The sequence below is a fragment of the Coturnix japonica genome, chromosome 38 (genome assembly GCF_054131305.1).
Source record: "Coturnix japonica strain WE chromosome 38, WE-NBRP24, whole genome shotgun sequence".
Lineage (NCBI taxonomy): Eukaryota > Metazoa > Chordata > Aves > Galliformes > Phasianidae > Coturnix > Coturnix japonica.
Window position 1 is genome coordinate 3,881,817 of NC_140700.1, and position 18,068 is coordinate 3,899,884.

Sequence of the window (18,068 nt, forward strand, 5' to 3'; positions counted from 1 at the left end):
AGCTCGGTCCCACCAGCACCCATGGAGCATCCTCACCTCATCACAGCATTTCCTATTGCAGAAGCAGAACTGCTCCAAACATAAGGAGAACATAAGGATCCCACTCACGACGTGCTTGTTGTTGTTGTTGTTGTTTTTTTTAACCAGTAAACTTTATTTATATATAACAACAGTACAAAGTGAGTCCTTGGCTTGCAAAATAGGAGTGTTTCGTATTTACAATAGGTACACAATAATATATTAGAATAATAACAAAACCCCCTTTTTTTTTTCCTTGGAACGTTTTTAAATACTTAAACTTTCTTACATTATTTTTTTTCCACAGCACTTGTAAAAACAACAAAAAAAAACCAAACCAGACAATCAGCTTAAAAAAAAATAGATATAATACAGAACTCCAGTGTGTCAAGTATAACGGGAGGGGAGGGACCAGAGGACAATAAGGTGGAATGGGTACGGATACAAATCCATTTGTTATTCCTGCCAACACACGACCCTTAGAAATGGCATTATTTACTGTAAGGAGCGGGGCAGAAAACATAAAAACCTGTTCCACGACTGATACCTCTACATTCTATGACATGATGGGGCCTCGTTTCTGGGGATCCCCAGAGTTTTAGTACCTGTGTGTTCCCTCCCCTTTGGAGGCCCAGTTTGGGGCATTGTCCATGCAATGGATGGACCCTGCAGATGTGAGTATGTCTTTACTCACTACAGGAACACGTGTTTTGTCATTATTATATTCCACTTTTAGAAAGGAAGAAGGAGAAGGGGGTGACATGGAGACAAGAACAAGCACACAGACACTGCCGTGCCCACAGCATGGTCACAAAACCTGCCACCACCCCGTGCCACCCTGTGCCAACCCATGGTGCCATGTGCTTTGAGCAGCACCTTCCATAAGAAATCCCTTTGAGGACTTCCATCCTCTTCCCCTCTAAACCCAAACCACACCAAAACTGTGCATTCAGGGCTGCTCAGCCCATTGGATCTGGAATGCATCTTCTTCGTGGTGTACACCGACAGCTTTAATCTCATTATTTTCCCACCTAATGTCCAAGAAAAATATAGTCCTGCCTATGTGAGAGTAGGACAGCACAGTGGTGATGTGGGGCTCTCACCAAGAACACATCCATAGCTCTCCCAGCTCACCCATCCACAGGCAGGGCAGCAGCTCCCTGCCTCAATTGGTTCACAGTCTATGGCACAAACACCATTCCCAAACTGGAAGGCAGAAGATCTGTGGCATTTTAACACATCTTTGACATCAGTTACTCAGCCATCCCCAAACATTTTCTTCTTCTCTCCAGGGTACAGCCACTCATGTGTTCTCCAGCCTGCTCTACTCTGTCCATTTTGAGCTGAGCATTGGGAATGGAATGGAGAGTCACCAGCAGGGAGGAGTGGGGCTGGGTGAGGGCTGGAGGCACTGGAACATCCTGGGATTGCACTGGGGCAATGGGCAGCTCAGTGCTTTGAGCCTTGGACTGACAGCAAGGACTTGCACCGAGGTCAGCATCACACAGAACACAAACTGAGAGCATTACGTCCTCTTGCTATTGGCTTCCACGTGCCCACCAATAATTGCTGGGTTATTTTAGGACGTTTTTGGTGAGGTCCATTTCAAGGCAGGGTGGATAATTTCCGCAGGACTGGGCCATTTTTAAGACAGAGTGTTGAAGGCACTGCTGTGATGGAGGCCTCTGGTGGCTCTGAGCTGGGCAGCTGTACCTGCCAACCCCACGTATCCCAGGGAGTCCCCAGCAGCCCAGCTGTTCTGATGCATCCTGCCCTCCTTTAAGCACAAATCCATCCCTTATGGCACAGAGGGGACTGCACCTCTGCACGGTGCTGGGTATTCCACAGCAGGGCTCCTGCAGAGATGAGTTTGCCTGTAAGTTAGACTCTGGTATATGGGCTTTTAATAAAGGCTTTCATGGTGGAGAAGCATTTGATTAGCACCTTGCTCCCCCTTGGAGTGGGTGCTTTGATAGTACATGAGCAGGAGATTAAATGGAATTATTTAAGCATTGACACCAGGTAAAGAGATTCCAGAGAGTGACGTCTCCCACTTTGATGTCAAAATACCTGAAAAGAAAGTGAACTGGAGAACCACAACACCAACAGCCCTGCAGGAGGAAGGGGCCACGAGAGAGAGGTGAAATCATTTCATCTAAGGCAAAGTCACTGCCCCTCCTGAGCAAACCTTGAATCCATTTGCTGCAATGCAGAGGAAATGCCCTTTGGAGCTTTTCCGTTTCCTCACCGAAGAGTAAATGAAGAGTTGGATGCAAACAGGACGATAGATTACAAGTTCTTTGCCCCGAGGGGATATGTTGCTTCATCCCATGTAATTGCCCATGAAGATCCATAATTCATGGCTACCATCACAAGTAGAAGCTTGTTGGTTTATTTACAGACCACTCCTTCCAGTCAGCACCGTGCTGCTTCTATGCCGTCCTCCTTAATGCCTTCATGGTGATGGACAAAGAGCTATTCCTGCGGCCTTCCTTGGAAGCCACTCAGACCTCAGTACCCTGTTGTTCTGCAAAGAGTTCCTCTGGATTTCCCTGCCCTCCTCAGCTCTATGAAGCCTGACCAGGAGACAAGGACCTGGCAGTGCAAAAGCCTCATGGAGAGATGGGCAGAAAGCAAAATGCAGGCTGTATGGCAGCACAGCCAGCAGCATCCAAGTCTTTGCTTTGGGTATAGTCATATTTTATCAGTCCCACGGAAATAACTATTTAGATTAATATTTAGAAGTGTTTGCAAACCATTTTGTGTGTCGCAGAGTACCATAAGGATTTGGTGAACAGTCTGAATATGAATACTCAAAGCAATGACCACAACAGCCTTCCTATAGCTCTCTCTGCACAGCTCTCCCATCTCAGAGCATCCCATCACACAGCTCAGACTGTGCTGCATGAGGCTGACCACCAGGACTTCCTCCACACTACCAATTGGACCCAGAACAATGCACAGAAGCAATTGAGCTCAGCATGGCTTTCAGCAAAGGGTCGTTACAACACTGAGTTTCCTGAGAGGTTTGGATGCACGTCAGCTCCTCCTGCTGGTCCTGGAACCTCATCCCACAACAAGAGTTACCTCAACCCCTGGTGCTTACAGAAACTGCTTCTCTTTTGCTAAGCACAGTAGATCAAGGTCCAGACCAGCCCACCTGGTGACTTATGGTGCATCTCCACAGCATCGTGCTCAAATATCCCAAATAACAGGCGTGCTGCTCATTGGTGACTGTGGTAAAACAGCCCAGGAAGGACTCTGCTGCTGTCAGCTCCCATGGTCGATGCCTCTCTCCTCACTGAGTCCAATGGCCCTGTCCTTACACTTCTTATTACAGAGAGATATATTTACAGCGCTCCTTCCCCTCCTGGCACTCTACAAAGGGACACGTAAGCTTTGGTGTCTTTTAAAGAAATAACACTCACAGACTTTTGCCCATCACTGGCCACATGAAGATGCGCCATTGAGCCAGCGAAGAACAGAAGGTAACGACAAGACGCTTGGACAGACACACAGACAGCAGCTGGCACTGATAGTGCTGCCTATGGGCTTCCTTTTAGAGCACAGATTTCTTTCCCTTCCCTCAAAGCCAAGGGCCTGCCCCACGGATGATGCTTCCTATGAGCCCGTGCTTCTCTGGTCTGCAGTCAAACAAGAGAATAATAAACAGCATCTCGCCACAGCTCGGCATTTCAAGTATTGCTCACTGTAAACATTGGGTTTGGGGTTGGTTTTACTGCACGAACCACAGACAGCTCCACTGTGCTCCTGCCGTGGCTGCAAGAGCACCACACTTCAACAGGATCCTTCCGCATTCAACAGTAAATGGGATTTAAAATATATATATGTATATATATATATATAGACACTATATAAATACATAGATAAAGCTGGATTTCAAGACAAGTTGGATGATCGGATAGTTTTGCAATTCACAACAATTTCTTTCTAGTGCCTACAGGCTACTCTGAGCTATTTCTGCAATGAGCTGCTATTTTGCTTGTGTGGAGAGGTGTGGTGCAAACTTGTGCTCATATAAGATCCCAAAAAGGCTGCTGTCTTCCAGGCTTTCCAGTTGATGTCAAGAGTCCATTTGCAGATCCTGAGCACATCCTCGGGGCCTGGTGAGGATGGGATCAGGACAGAACCTGGTTGCCAGGGTCACCTATGTGGCTTTTATGGATTTTGTTCTGTTTCTTCTTTATTTTTCCCCATTTTTCTTTTTCCTTTATCCTTCAAAAAGACCTTTAAATAAACGTTTGATTTCCTAATGTACATCAGATGATTTTCATGCGAAGCAGCAGTCGTGGAGACATCCAGACGTTCCAGGTTCTGTCTTTCCATGAGTACCAGAAGAAGTGATCCACCTTGACTTGACGCTGATTGCGGTGCTTTGTCTTCTTGATCTTTCCTGCCTTTTCAAACCAGATCCCATGTGATTTTGAGCTCAGCCAGCCCCTGGGCCATCCCTGCTCCCCTTGATGAGCGTGGTTGTTGGGGTGAGCAGTGCCTTTCTGCTTGTTCTCCCTCTGAATCCCCAGGCATCCGTGCCATGCTCTTGCCCCTCGCTGTCCGTGTGCGCTGCAACCTTCCTTCAGCTCTCAATGGACATGGCACCAATGAGTTGCTCTACTTTGTATGCCAGACGTTGCCTCCGTGCCTGTTCGTCCTGCTCCAAAGCCCCAATGAGCTGACATGGAAAGAAAGAGAAAGGAATCAGTGAGAGAGCAAAGGGTGGGAAGGACTGCAGGGTAGGAAGGTGCATTGATGTGCTTCAAGGGACAGAAAGAGCCAATGAAGAACACCAGATAGAACAGGTCCATAGGATGGCATAGGAACGTTACCAGAGTACCAAAACGCCCTGTGTTTCCTTTGGGACAGTGAATGGGGCACAGTATGTCCAATGCTTTCTTAGGATGAGTAGTTTCTGAGGTCCTCCACTGCTAATAAACCCCTTGGTCTCACTCTAATAGTTCTGTACTGGAATATAATTCTTCAGTAACAAATGGTGAAGCAGCACAGTGAGCACCCAGCCGTGCTCCTCTGCTTGCTGGGCTGCTCAGTGCACAGCCCTGCACCTCGGGCTCCACATTCCTCGTCTCATTTAGCATGAAAGTTATGGGATTTTAAAATCTAATTGGCAAAAAGCTACGGCCTTGTATCACAAATGCATACATGCAATTAAATGACAAAACCCTTCTTTATAATGGACATAATTGGAAAATAGGTTCCTCTTGCACTGAAGTGAAGGGGTGGAACAGATGGTGAGAAAACTTGGTTTCAAGTGATGCATTCATTAAAGGAGCTCACGCTGCCAGGAATTCTGTGCAAACAGGAGTGAGCACCAATGCACCAGGGATTAGTACTATGCTGTTCCCATAGGACAGAGACATTCAGGGGGAGTTTCACTGGGTCACGATGATTTTTTACTGCACTTAGGAGCCAGATGCACCGTGCCAAGGCTGAGGAATTGAGCTGCTCACCCAATACTTCAGTTATCAGATCTCCTGGGACAAATGCTACAGAGCAGGACCGGAGCCTCACTGTGCACAAATAGAACAGATGTGGGCAGCAGCTGTGCAAGCTACAGACAAGCTGCATTGAGGGGAATGTCCCCACATCCCCTTCCCACAGATACCCACCTCCTCGCTGTACTTGCTGACGTAGGAATAGATCTCATTGAGTGCACTCAGCATGTTGAACTCAGCTGAATGCAGGCGTGACTGCTCGGCCAGGTATGCATTCATATCCTGGTCACTGATGGCTGGCAGCTTGGCAATGTCTGCATAATACCTGCAGGGACCAAAGGCTCAGTGAGGAGCAGGGAGGATAAAATATCCCCTCTTCTCCTTGTGTCTCATCAATGGGATGCTATGACTCCAACCTCTCCGCCCAGCTCCTACCTCTCCACCCAGCTCTTGTAACTGGGGATGTCCTTGGCGTACAGCAGCTTGTTGGATGGGGAGTCCTTGCCCAGACGGTGCTCGGAGGTGGAGCACGAGTCCATGAAGGTCTGAGCCACGACTGAGAGGCAGGCATCCGTGATGCTGCCTTTATGGATGTCAAAGACAAACTGGGGGTTTTTGATCACGTTCACCCAGAAGCGGAGAGGGAGGCTGCAGGGAAAGCGAGAAACAAAGCTGGATGTTAAGAAAAGCTTGAACAGATCCTTCCTGTGCTGTGTGTTCCCTCTGTGGTGGTCGAGGAGTGGGGCTGAGCCTGGGGCAGTGTGGTCACCTCTGTGCCCATCATCTGCTTTCTCCCCAAATCCCAAGGCCTTCGCAATCAAAGGGGAATTATTATTCCTTTTTTCTTTGGCTGTACAGCAGGATCAAAAAAGCAGCTGCTGCCTTCTATTACCTTTCAAGTCTCGGCTCTCTCCATCCAGCTACACATGGAGAGCTGCAGCCTTAACTCTTATGATGCTGCAGGCCAGCAGCTCAGCTGCACCCTGCAGTGCCTGCACCCTCCCCTCCATCACACCAGCTCTGTCCTGCAGCTCCTTCTGCTCTGACCCCTCCAGCAGCCAAAGCCTCTCTCCATTCTCCAGAAAAACTCTTGTATTGCTGCTCTGCCCCATTGCCCTGCAACCCAGCTGCTATCAGAACCAGTGCCCTGTGGAGTCACAGCCCATGGATGGGTCAGAGCTCCCAGTGGTGCCAGCAGAGAAACCCCCCACCCCATGGGGTGCTTTCTTTGTCACTGCTTTAAGAAGACTCATCTCTATCTGCCATTCAAACGTTTTTATCCTAATAACTCCTCCCGACGCCTTCAATAAATTGTTTTTTTGCTCCCTGCTGCCTTAGCAGAGAATGCAGCTTTTGCAGACGAGGTGATTAGAGGCTTTTAAAGCCATACAGGACTTGGGGGAATGCACAAAGTCTTCAGGGAACAGCCATTTGTTGTGGGGTTTTTTTTGGTGTTGTTTCCTTCCCCCCCCCTCTTGCAGAGGTAAATTTCCAACCCACAGAGCTTTTAATCCTAAAATAACAGCAGAGCAGAGCTGTAATAACTCCATTGTTTGGGGAAGGCTGAGCTTGTGGCTCTGGGTGCAAATCCTGAGCCCCATCTGTGTGGGGCAGCAGTGCTGGTAGAAGGGTCTGCATGGCTCCATGCTGCATTATGCACTGGGGCTACAGCATTGTGTTGCTTTGACCCATCCCACAGCTCTCCCATCTCTTTTTCCCCCCATGACAACAACCAGGTCTCACCAATTGCTCTTCCACGTGTGCCTCACATCCGTGTCGTGGATGCCGTGCTTATCCGCCTGCTCGTCCAAGAAGTCAAACATGTACTTGATGGCCAAGGGGAGCGCGCTGCCGCGGTGCACCGTGCTAAACAACGTCTCAAAGAGGTCATCCACAAACTTCTGCAGCGTGCCCTGATGGGAACAGCAGGCAGCTTTTGTTGTTTGGGTATGGGATTGCTTTTGTTTTGTGTGTGTGGGGGGGATATTTTAGGATACGGCTGCTTGGTGGTTGCTAATTTGGGCTTGATGTTAGAAACTGCTGTTGCATAAGCACTCCAATTTAAACAGCTCAGTTTAGAAACTGGGCTTGCACAGCTGACAAGGGGGAAACATTCATAAATTAGGGGGTAAATCTCAGGGTTGGAATTGGGTGAACTTTGAGGTCCCTTCCAACCCTAGCAACTCAATGATTCTATGTAAACGAATCATGATAAGGGGGTGAGGATCCCCAGTGACCACATGGACAGCCCTTCTTGGGCATCTCCCATGCAAGCTTAGCACATCATTTACCTTTGTGGCCAGCAGCCTCGTCAGGTAGATCTCAGACACCATCTTGCTGCCTCGGTCCCCCTCCTTCTGGTCACCATGGTCGTGGTTTTTTACCAGGTGCCAGACTTTGACACCGCTCTCCAGGTCTGGGGTGATCATGGGGGCTCGGGAGCGCAGGCTGTCGGGGCTGCCGGTGTAGCGGAAGGTGGAATCTGAGTGTGGGAGGAAAGGACACACTCAATGTAATGCCTCCTTCCACCTGCCTGCCTCTGCTTGGGGATGGCACTGCTCTTCTTAATGCCTGAATCATCTGGGATCTACCCAATAGCACGGAGATCAAGAAGGGATGAGGGATGACTTCCCAAGCAATGCAATGCCCTGGATGCCATCCTCTGTGAGCCAAAACGAGGTGCTAACAGCTTGGTGAGGCCAACATCAGCCACGCACTGCTCATTTTCATACTCTCACTGAATTCCTTTGTTCTGTGGGAAGCTCATGTGTTTTCCCAAGTTGAGCCTTCAGTTTGCTGCTCGCCCTTCCCAGCAAGAGGAAGGAGATCAATCATAAATCAGCCAGGGGAAGTGTGCAGCTCATTACAAAACTAGCTAGATTTTCATCCCTGATTAGGGCTTAGATAAATGAGTACTCCAACTGATATAATTAAGGAGACAGACAGGGGGACGGCTAGGGAAGCATCTAGTAATTCTATTTTTAAGCATAGCTCTGTGCTGATATATAATGGCGAAAGTAAATAAGTATCTCATTTAAATTCTGTCGGCGCAATTAGAAGTATTAATCTTAACGTGAGGAATGATAATTCATATTGGTGGCTCACAAAAGGCTTTTTCACGTGGCAGAGATCGATGAGTCCTCAGGACTCCGTGGTGTGACCTGGCCTTGGTTTTCCCATCTCCTTGCAGAGTCAAAGCTCTGGGCTCCAGTTGTGTTGTGCTGCAGAAATGTTCTGGACCACAAAGTCTGTCTAAGGGCTTTCCTGCAATAAGGATGCCCAGTTTGTTGTTTGGGGAGCTATAACCAGGACAGTGAGATGGGTTTGCCAGGAGTCCCCCTCTTCTGTAGAAAGCTTTGCCCAATGCAAGATAATGAGAGATCAGCGTGCTAGAAATTTTGCCACTGCTGCCTTTTATGAAAGTATATTATTACCATTATTGTGGATTTAGAGCTATAAATGCACACCTGGCACCTAGCAGGCTCATTTATTCAGACCGTGGAGTCTTTAGGGACTATCTGCAAAGTGCCTTAACCATGCTATTATGCAAATAACTGATTCCCAGGAGAGTGAATCTTAGCGCATCGAGTTCACACTGCTCTTACCATTTCTGACCCATTAGCTGAGATGTCGGGATCTTCCACTTAGAGGAAGAATAGATGAAGGAATTGCTATTTTTCCCCCTCCCCTGCAGCCCTGCTTACAAGGAGTACACAGTCTGCTCTACAAACAGGTGCTGTGGTTGATGGCTGGACTTGATGATCTCAGAGGCCTTTACCAACCCTAATGATTCTATAGTTCCATGTGCAGCACCCTCTGAGCCAAAAGCCATTCCCAGGGCTTTCCCCAGACCCACATTCCAAGGGCTTCTCATCTACTGATGCTGCCCCAACACCCACCAGGACACATCCTTGTTTAAAGCAGTTCTGTTCCTCACCGTATCTGCTGATGGACGTGCGGGAGATGCTGGCAGAGGCAGGGATGTTGTAGGAGGAGGTTTGCTTGGGGACGAGAGCCACAACGGAGCGATCTGATACCTGGGGAGGGGAGAGAGAAGAGGTGAGTCAGACAATGCAGACACCCAGGTTGGTACAGAACTGATAACACAATGCTTGGCTCCTTGGGTGAATGAGAAAGGTCTTGGTGGTAGCCCTGGGCTTCTGGTCCTGAGCCTAAGTGCTGTATCAGACCCTTAGGAACAGAGTCCAAAGGAAAGCAGTGATATATCAAGGGATGGATTGAAGATGGCTTTGGTCATTCTGATTTAAGATTGAGTTTTATGCATTAAAAAAAAAAACGAGAATCTCGAGAATTGTTGTGATCCAATTAAAGTAACAATGCAGAGGGAATAAAACAGCCGTGATAATGTTACGGGCCATAAAACATTCCTATTAAACCATTTTTTATTTTAACAATTTTTATGAACTTTACAAGTTTGATTTACGGCCCAGCATGTCATCCAGCCATCTTTCAGGGGTATTAAATCGTCCATCCCTCTGCTGCACCAGAGAGGGAATTAAACGCTGGGAAGTCCAACCATAAATGAACATTAGCGCTAACAAGGTTTGGTTATGGCAGACTTTAGTAGCCATGTTTAATTTTATCCTCCCTATAAATCCAACAGCCACTGGGTGTTTCTGAACACATTTCTGTTAATTAAGGACCTGTGGGCCTCATGGGAATCTCTGCACCCAGCACTGCCTGCAGCACAGCTCCTGCACTACTGCCTTGCTGTGTATTAAGATGAAGTTTCAGGCAAATGGGTGGTGTTATTATTGCTAACGAGAGTGGCAATAACAGCCACTCGTGTTCCACAGCACAAAGGTGTGATATTTCTGAGCAAAACACTCCCAACACCCTTCTTGTTTCCTTCTCTGCTCCTGCATCACTTCATCTGATTTACTAAGTGAATGGAAGGAGCAATCAGTGGCTGTATTATTATCCAGGGGTGTCATTAGCTGCCACTTCAGCTCAGCTCTACCTTGGAAGCTGAGCACTGGGATGCAGCCTGGGATGGGGACAGCTGAGGTCCCCATGCCCTGAGCACTCCCACTGCCTGAACCCAGCCAAAAATGCTGATGTACAGAGTAGTATCATACAGAACACAAGTCCCTTTTCCACCTTACTCTGCTGCTGCCATGCTGTCATTAAACCCCACCTTCAGAAATACTCCAGTTCTTCCTTCCCCCAGCTGGAAACGTGCTGCACATAACGACTTCAGGAAAGGAAAGATGGAGCTGGGCTGCCACCCCGGTGCCACCTCCCAGCAAGATGCAGCCCCAGCAGCTCCACAACCACATCCTCATTTCTGCATGCTCTGCTTCTAATTTGTCACTTAAAGCAGTTTTCTAATCTCTCAGCCCTTCCAGGCTCCCAGTGCCTGACAGGTACTCATGCTCTGCTGCCTCCTAGTTAACCCTGCACGAGCCACTGTAAATCATTCAATATTAAATCCAGGGTTTCATTTTTCTTCAGTAGAGCCACACAGGGCGGGATTAACCCATGGAGTTTAATAAGCACGAAGCAAAAAGGACACTGCACAAACGTTAACGCAACGTGGTTCAAAAGCTCCAGAGACTTCAGCAAAGCACTACACCTATTTAACCTATACACCTATTATAGAAACGAAGAAATAAAGCAGCAGGTGTACAGCTTTAGTCTATAAAGTGGTTCAAAAATATTATAGAAGGTGAAAATACCCTTTTAAATCCAACCTGGCTTTGGCATCCCATGAACAGTACATTTTACCAATGGATGGTGGGTTGTTTTTGTTCTTTACCACCCTAAACACGTAGAAAATGAAATATGTGTGCATATAAATCCAGATATCATCCCTCCAGAAGCCAGCAGCAACCTCCAGCCTCTTCCTGCAGTCCAAAGCACAGATGTGTTGTATGCCATTCGTCCTTCCCTGCTGCCCTACAGCCCTCCATGCTCTGTGCCATGCACTTTCTGCACCCAAACACTGAAGCAATCAGAAAGCAAAGCCGGAGGTGGTGCTGATTTTATACCCCCTCCTAAGCAGTGCCATTGCCCAGCGTGTTTGTTTTAATGCACAGCCCTGGAGCATCTGTATTTCTGATACCTCATCAAAACATTTATTGCTGGAACAGGAAAAAAATAAAATACAATAAAATAAAATGGTAGAAATACCAAAGGGGGAAAAAAAAAATAGAAATCACTGCTGTTTGCTTTTGGCAAAAGCTCTGCCTCGGCGAGATTCCTGTTTGCAGTGCAGAGAACTTGGCTTTGTTTCATGGCTGAAACAGCTCCATTCGGGCTGCACGGAGCTGTGGCCAGAGCCATGTGTGACTGCTGCCTATTTAGGCACTTGGCAGCAAACTTGTACTTTGTTCCAAAGCAAAGCTGACACTCGAGTGGCAGGAATAGCTGCGGTGCCATGAGCGCTGTCAGGGTTTTGTTTATTTTAAGGGCAAACTTATGGCTTGGATTTCCCATAGGCACCTAAATGCAGACAGACCCTCCCTCAGCACCCAGCTCACATCAGAACATGGAATTTCACTGGTGACTTCCATGGTTGACTTCCAAAGACCCAGATACCATATAGACTCGCTGCTTCCCTGCATGCTGGATAATCCCCTGCGACTGCCAGGTGGAGATGATGTTAAAAACACCAGAATTCATCTCCCACGGCACTGTAAGGTAACCTGGATATACAGACCTTCAGGATTGGTTTATATGGTGTTGGTAGCTGGAAACCTGTGAGCTGAATAGGAAGGCTCTGGGATTTGGAAGGCAGAATCTCCTCTCCTTTCCCTGCTGCCCTTTGCTCTGTGCCCTCCTACAGCCCTACAGGCTCAGCCTCATTCTGTCACACGAGCACAGCTAGCAGCTTTAATTTAGCCAATTTTCAACCCTGCTAGGTTCTTTAAGATCCACGTCAAGGTTGCTTTCCTGTCTAATGCAGAAGCACATTGAACCACTCAGGTTTAGCATGCAAATGTGACCTCTCCATCTGCCTGGAAACTAAATTTCTGCCTTTCTGTTCCTTCATCATGGCAGCTTTCTGCCCAGGTCTGATCTCACCTGGTAGTGCAGCAAGGTGTTCAGACGCTTCCAGTCGCCTTCGATCTTGGTGGTGATGTCTTCATCCTGAAGCACCACGCGCGCGATGCGGCCCTGCCGCCACTCTGCAAGCCAAAAGCAATGGATGCATTGGTCAGAGTAGGGACATCCATGGGCTCATCCACTTGGTTAACCCAAAGAGCTAACAGAAAAGCTCAATAGCTTAAGAGAGACACCCAGAGATGGCATTAAGCCCCTACCCAAGTCCATGTCAACAGCTCTCGGTCGCTGGGAATAGGGGACGTTCTTGTACACGGCATCAAGGATCTTCTCTTTGACCTGGGTGATGGTATCACAGTTCAGCACCTTCACAGGGATCTCTGGACTGTTCTCATTGTCTGGATTGACGCAGTTCAGGATCTGGGAGGAAAGGAGAAGCACAGCATTCCCTTAAGGGCTTCACAAAGAAGCAGAACAACAGGAACATGGTTTAGTGGTGATGGATTGATGGTTGGACTGGATGCCCTTAGTGGCTTTTTCCAACTTTAATGGCCTTATAAGTGTCTGCACAACAAGCAGCCCTCACGGTAAAACCCTGCATCTCTATTTGCATCATTGCTGTTGCATATGTCTAAATAAATAACCAAGATAGGAGTCCTAGTATGTTGATTTTCCTTTGCTAGAGGGCGGACAGTGGTCAGATAGCATACTGGTACCTATGAGTTGGTCACAACCTCAAGCTGCCAGATAGGGACACTCCTCACTGGACTTTACTGCATTGCCAACACCAGTTCTCATGGCAGTGCTCCCATTGTGGGCCCAAGGGTCAGCATGGCTCATGCCTAACGGGGAGGACAGCAGCAATCCAGCTCTCCCCCAGCACTCACTCACCAAGGTCTTGTATTCAATCTGCTGCCGGATCAGCTTGTCCTCACTGAGCGAATAGCGAGCTTCCCCTGTGATGGCATCAATTGGGCCCTTCTCCATCTGCTGCTTGATGGCACAGTACAGCATAAACAGTGGCTCTCCGGCACATTCCTGCACAAGGAGACCGGTGGTGAAATCAACCCAGGGGTGAAATGCAGCTCCACCAGGGCTGCTGGCCCACAGACAGATCTTGCACATGATTAATTGCAGCAGAGGCACAGACCCATTGCCTTAATCATTAGCACATGTGCGATAGGGCTCAGCCCCCATCAGCTCTGGCAGAGTACAGCCAAAACTGTTGCTTGATGGTTGTTGTGCTTGGCTCGGTATAAAGCTCTACTGAATCTATAGGGCTGTAAAATGGGAATCTGAGATCTTGATCTCACTGTTCACTCTCATGAAGTGAACTCTGGGGGGGGGGGGGGCTTCCAAAACCAAAGTTAAATTGTAAAGCTATGGAAGTGCAGGCATGGAGGTGCTAAAAGAGGTGTGAGCCCTCCAGAGGGGCACAGTCTGGAGTACTCCAGAGGACACAGCCGGGTGACACATGATGCAGCCAAAGGCCAGGGAACATTAAACAGAAGAGCAGAAAACCTTCTCCCAAGGGCAGCCTTTTGGCAGCACTCAAGGAAAGCAACAGAAACTTGATTGCACGAGGTTGTTTTCAAGCTCAGGTTTGCCCCATGCAGGTGGGAGAACAAAGCAGCTCCTTACCCTTATCCCTCCTTACCTTGAGAAACTTGTGGAGGAGGAAGGCAAACCAATTTGTCAGCATCTTCTCAGCCACCGACTCTGTTCTAGGAAAGCCAAGAGGAGGAGAGGCACGTTACCAACAAAATCAAATCCTCACAAAAACCAACCTTGGGAAACAGGAATGGATGGAGCCAGGAGGAGAGGAGCATCACCAGCAATGCAGGCAGCTCATCCCCAGCTGACAGCCCATCAGACAGGGGACAGGGAGCCTGGGGACACTCAGCTCTGTGCACGTGGTGCAAATTACAGCCTGGTGCGGTAAATGACTGGGATTTGCACTGGGTTGGCAATCAGGGACAGCAGAGTGACAATGGCAGGAAAATTGCAGCTTTATCCCCGGTCCCACCCAGCGTCTTCTCCCCACATTGTGCCCAAGATTATCTTTAATTTCAATACAATAGCTCCTAATGATAGCTTTTAACGCTGGCTCTGCAGGACCCAGGGACCCTCCTTAAAGTGCAGTGCAGTTCCTTTTCCTGGGATAGGGACACTGAGCCTCCAGTGTTGCAGCAATGCAGCAATGCACAGGTACAGCAAAGCTCTTTGGGTCCCATCCTTCTCCCAACCCATTTCCCATTGACGTTATCTATCACCTCCGAGGATCACAACATCTGCCAGGGATTTGTGAAAACGTCTGCGGATCCCCAAAGAATTCCAGCCTGAATTGATTTCAACTGCCTAAAAACTCATCCTGCAAATTGACACGCGCGGAGCTCGCCTGTTTCAATCACTTCCACTGCCCAATTAAAGAGGAACACCAGCAGCACGTTGCTGTGCCAGCCAGCCATGAGCCACAGCAAAAGCAGAAGCACTGATGTAGCCAAGAAAGGGATTAAAACACAGACAGTGAAAGCCACGCATTCGGGACTTTGGGGTGAATACTGATTTAATAAACTACTTTGTTAATAGAATATTAGGCTAATAATTGGCTAGGGTGCTGATTACTAGCAAGCTCCAGTTCCAGCTGGGTGCTTGTGGGATGGCTCTGGTGCCCTGCTCTGGCACTGGGAAGCAAGCAAAGCTAAACAAAAAGAGCCCAGAGAACCCCAAAATCAATATGTATTCTACTCATTTTCCCTGTTGTATCTGGATCTCTCAGCTGCTGCCTGCTGTCTGTGCCAGGGACCAGTGCTGCCATTTGATTTAATATCAACTTTTTTTTGCTGTCTCCCATGAGGGGTCATAGCGGAGGAGAACAAGAGAGGAAAAATGAAGAAGGAAGAGAGGGAGAACTGAGCACTGATTAGCAATGACTGCCACCAGAGAGCCCAGTAAATAAAAGCACGCAGTGCCTCGCTTTGTGGCTGTTTGTTGACGATTAAGGAGCAGGGCGAGAACACGCAAATTAAAAGCAAATTTGTGCTTTCTGCATTCATTTGGTTTCCCTGTGCCAGCCGGCGGGTTTAGGAGGAGAGTTCTCAGAGCTAACCCATAATAAATGGCTGTGAATAGAGCCGTCCTCCTGCCACTGCAGTGCTGTCTCCTATCTGGGGATGGGTGGGAGGGGAGGGCACGGCCCCCAGTGCCATCCCTGTATTTGTGGGGCACTGCAAAGAGCCACAAGGGATGGTTGAGGCTGAAGGTGCCTTCCCAGCGACGTGCCAAACCACGGGGGAAATTAAGACGGCTTCCTTTCCCGAGATGAGTTATTGCCTCTGCAAACACAGCCAGACTTAAAGCAATTTCCTGTCAAGTATATTCATTATGGCTGGAGGAATCCCTGCGTTTTTCCTGGGGCTGTGAAATCATCCCATTTCACTTGGCCGCCTGCACCAGCAAGGTGCCAATGGGGCACCAAGGGCAGCACGCAATGGGACATGGGACAGCAACAGCTGATGACATGAGCAGGGTCTGGATGAGCATCCTGCCCTTCCCTGCTGGCTCCCAACCCAACGGCTCCCTTATCCCATCTGGCTTTTAACCATCATCACACAAGAGCATCCAGCAGTGCCAGCCCTCCCGCTACCTGCGCAGCAGCAGCTTGGGGTGGTTCTTGTTCTCCAGGTTCTTCTCGATGAGGTCAGACAGCAGCTGCTTTAGCACATCCGTGGCATATTCCAGCCTGCCCTGCAGCCCCGTCATGATGAGCGAAGCCACGTTGCCGCGGTCGCGCATGGAGAAGCTGCGCTGCATCTCCAGCGTGCGGATGAAGGTCAGCAGGAAGACTTTGTTGTTGATCAGCTGAGCAAAGAGCTTCAGGGCCTTCTCCACGCTCTGCTGCCCGTTCCCTTGGACCTGTGGCAGAGAGCAGCTATCAAGAGGGAAGAAGGCAACACGTGCATAGGACCCTTTGGTTTCACACCAAACTGATGGGACCCACAGCCCAAAAGCAATGAAGAGTGGGGTGATGACAAAGGGGTGATGCTGCTGTCCCACCCCATGCACTGGGGGCACTTCAATGCCCTGGGCTGCACTCTACTGTCAACAGCCCTACAAAGGCCCCCCTATAAGTAATTTTGCTTGTTCCCCACTAAAAGTGGCACTCTTAAAAGTGAATTAAATACCAGCTTTGATTATTGCTGTATTATGGGACAAGTGTAAAAAAAAAAATGAGGCTTTCAGCCAGTTCCAGACTAAAATAATTCATTACAAATGGATGAGGAGCGTTAAGCTTCCCTTTACCAAACATCTTGGAGAATTATGTATTGGTTTTCCTGATGTTACATAATCAAGCAACTGTGTAATTGGCAACACATTTATCACTTCTGCAGTACTACTTTTCGTGCCAGAAAAAAAAAACCCAAATATGAAGAACTCATATTTATTTGCTAGAGTTTATATGGTGATGGCAGCAGCAAACAATGGGTGGGACTGGGAAACTCAGGGCGTGGAGATACTGGCCCAAAAGCAGCAACTGGTGGCCCCTTGGGAAGGAGCCAGATTTAGTGGATGAGTATTGAGGAGCCTTTCAATGAGTGCATAGAGCACTGGGACATCAGTAAAGCCCTGAGAGAGGAAGGAGGGCACTCACTGACACCACAGCCCATGCCTAGGCACTGTGCTTGCCCTCCTGTGGGCATGCCATGGAACAGCAGCAGGAGGATGCCTGGGCTGAGGAGCATCAGAAAGGACACCAGGAAATCATCCAGCATCATTTGCTGCTGGCCTAAAGCAAAACCCAAACCAGTATCCAAACTGGAGGAGAGGAACCAAGAAGCACGTGATGAAGATACAACACCAAGCTGTTGGCTACAATGAGCTCAGGGCTCACCCTGCTGGTCCAATGGTTCCTAACAGGGCTGGGGGAGGAGATCACTGCCCACCCGTTACCTCCAGCTCCCGCAGCACAGGGTGGTCCTCAATGCCAGGGAAGAGGACCCTCATGGCATACGTCCTGTAGTCGAGGTATGGGATGCCAGAGCGGTCCAGGTCACTGGTTAACTCATTGATGTCTGTCTGCAGCTCTGCAAAAGCTGTTTGGGGAGAAAAAGAAGAAAGAGAAATGCAATGCAACATGGGCTCAGAGCAGCATGCAGCTGTGGGTACAGAGCAGAGCCTGCATGGAGCTCATGCAGACCCTCACTCTTGCTGGGAGTGAGCATGCTGCAGAGAACAGATGCCAGGAACAAAAGATGCTTATGAATTTGTATGCAGTTCACACCTGTGTCTGTGAACCTAAGACACCTTTAAAGAGGCTGCAGATAGAGATGAGGATCTCTTTTCATAACCTGGTGCCTCCCTTATTCTCCTTTCTTCTCCTACCAACTGTTGCCAAAATAATCCAACCCGATGCAGATCAAATCCAAGCAGAATGTGCCTGTGCAGGCTCAGGGAGGAATTGCTTCTTCCTCTCAGAATCTCAGTGTGGATGTCAGGGTTCTATCTGTGGCCCTGTGCTCATTCTACAAAGCATAACCATTGGCTCACTAAGGC

At 48.6% G+C, this 18,068-nt stretch overlaps 1 protein-coding gene across 5 annotated transcripts in view; it reads right to left on the bottom strand.

Moving 5' to 3' along the window:
• The window catches only part of PLXNA2 (plexin A2), a 302,069-nt gene that overhangs the window by 6,248 nt on the left and 277,753 nt on the right, over positions 1 to 18,068 (bottom strand). For 4 of the 5 annotated variants that reach the window (XM_032449324.2, XM_085526831.1, XM_085526830.1 and 1 more), the window contains 12 exons: positions 17,466 to 17,608; positions 16,162 to 16,430; positions 14,173 to 14,239; positions 13,407 to 13,553; positions 12,776 to 12,935; positions 12,537 to 12,640; positions 9,427 to 9,526; positions 7,781 to 7,971; positions 7,233 to 7,402; positions 5,925 to 6,137; positions 5,664 to 5,814; positions 116 to 4,711 (listed from right to left, as the gene is read on the bottom strand). In XM_032449324.2, coding sequence (XP_032305215.2) covers positions 4,616 to 4,711; positions 5,664 to 5,814; positions 5,925 to 6,137; positions 7,233 to 7,402; positions 7,781 to 7,971; positions 9,427 to 9,526; positions 12,537 to 12,640; positions 12,776 to 12,935; positions 13,407 to 13,553; positions 14,173 to 14,239; positions 16,162 to 16,430; positions 17,466 to 17,608 — 1,811 coding nt within the window. In that variant the 3' untranslated portion in view covers positions 116 to 4,615. Of the gene's footprint in view, positions 1 to 115; positions 4,712 to 5,663; positions 5,815 to 5,924; positions 6,138 to 7,232; positions 7,403 to 7,780; positions 7,972 to 9,426; positions 9,527 to 12,536; positions 12,641 to 12,775; positions 12,936 to 13,406; positions 13,554 to 14,172; positions 14,240 to 16,161; positions 16,431 to 17,465; positions 17,609 to 18,068 lie in introns of those variants that run through there. The other variant, XR_014938639.1, reaches the window with a different exon arrangement.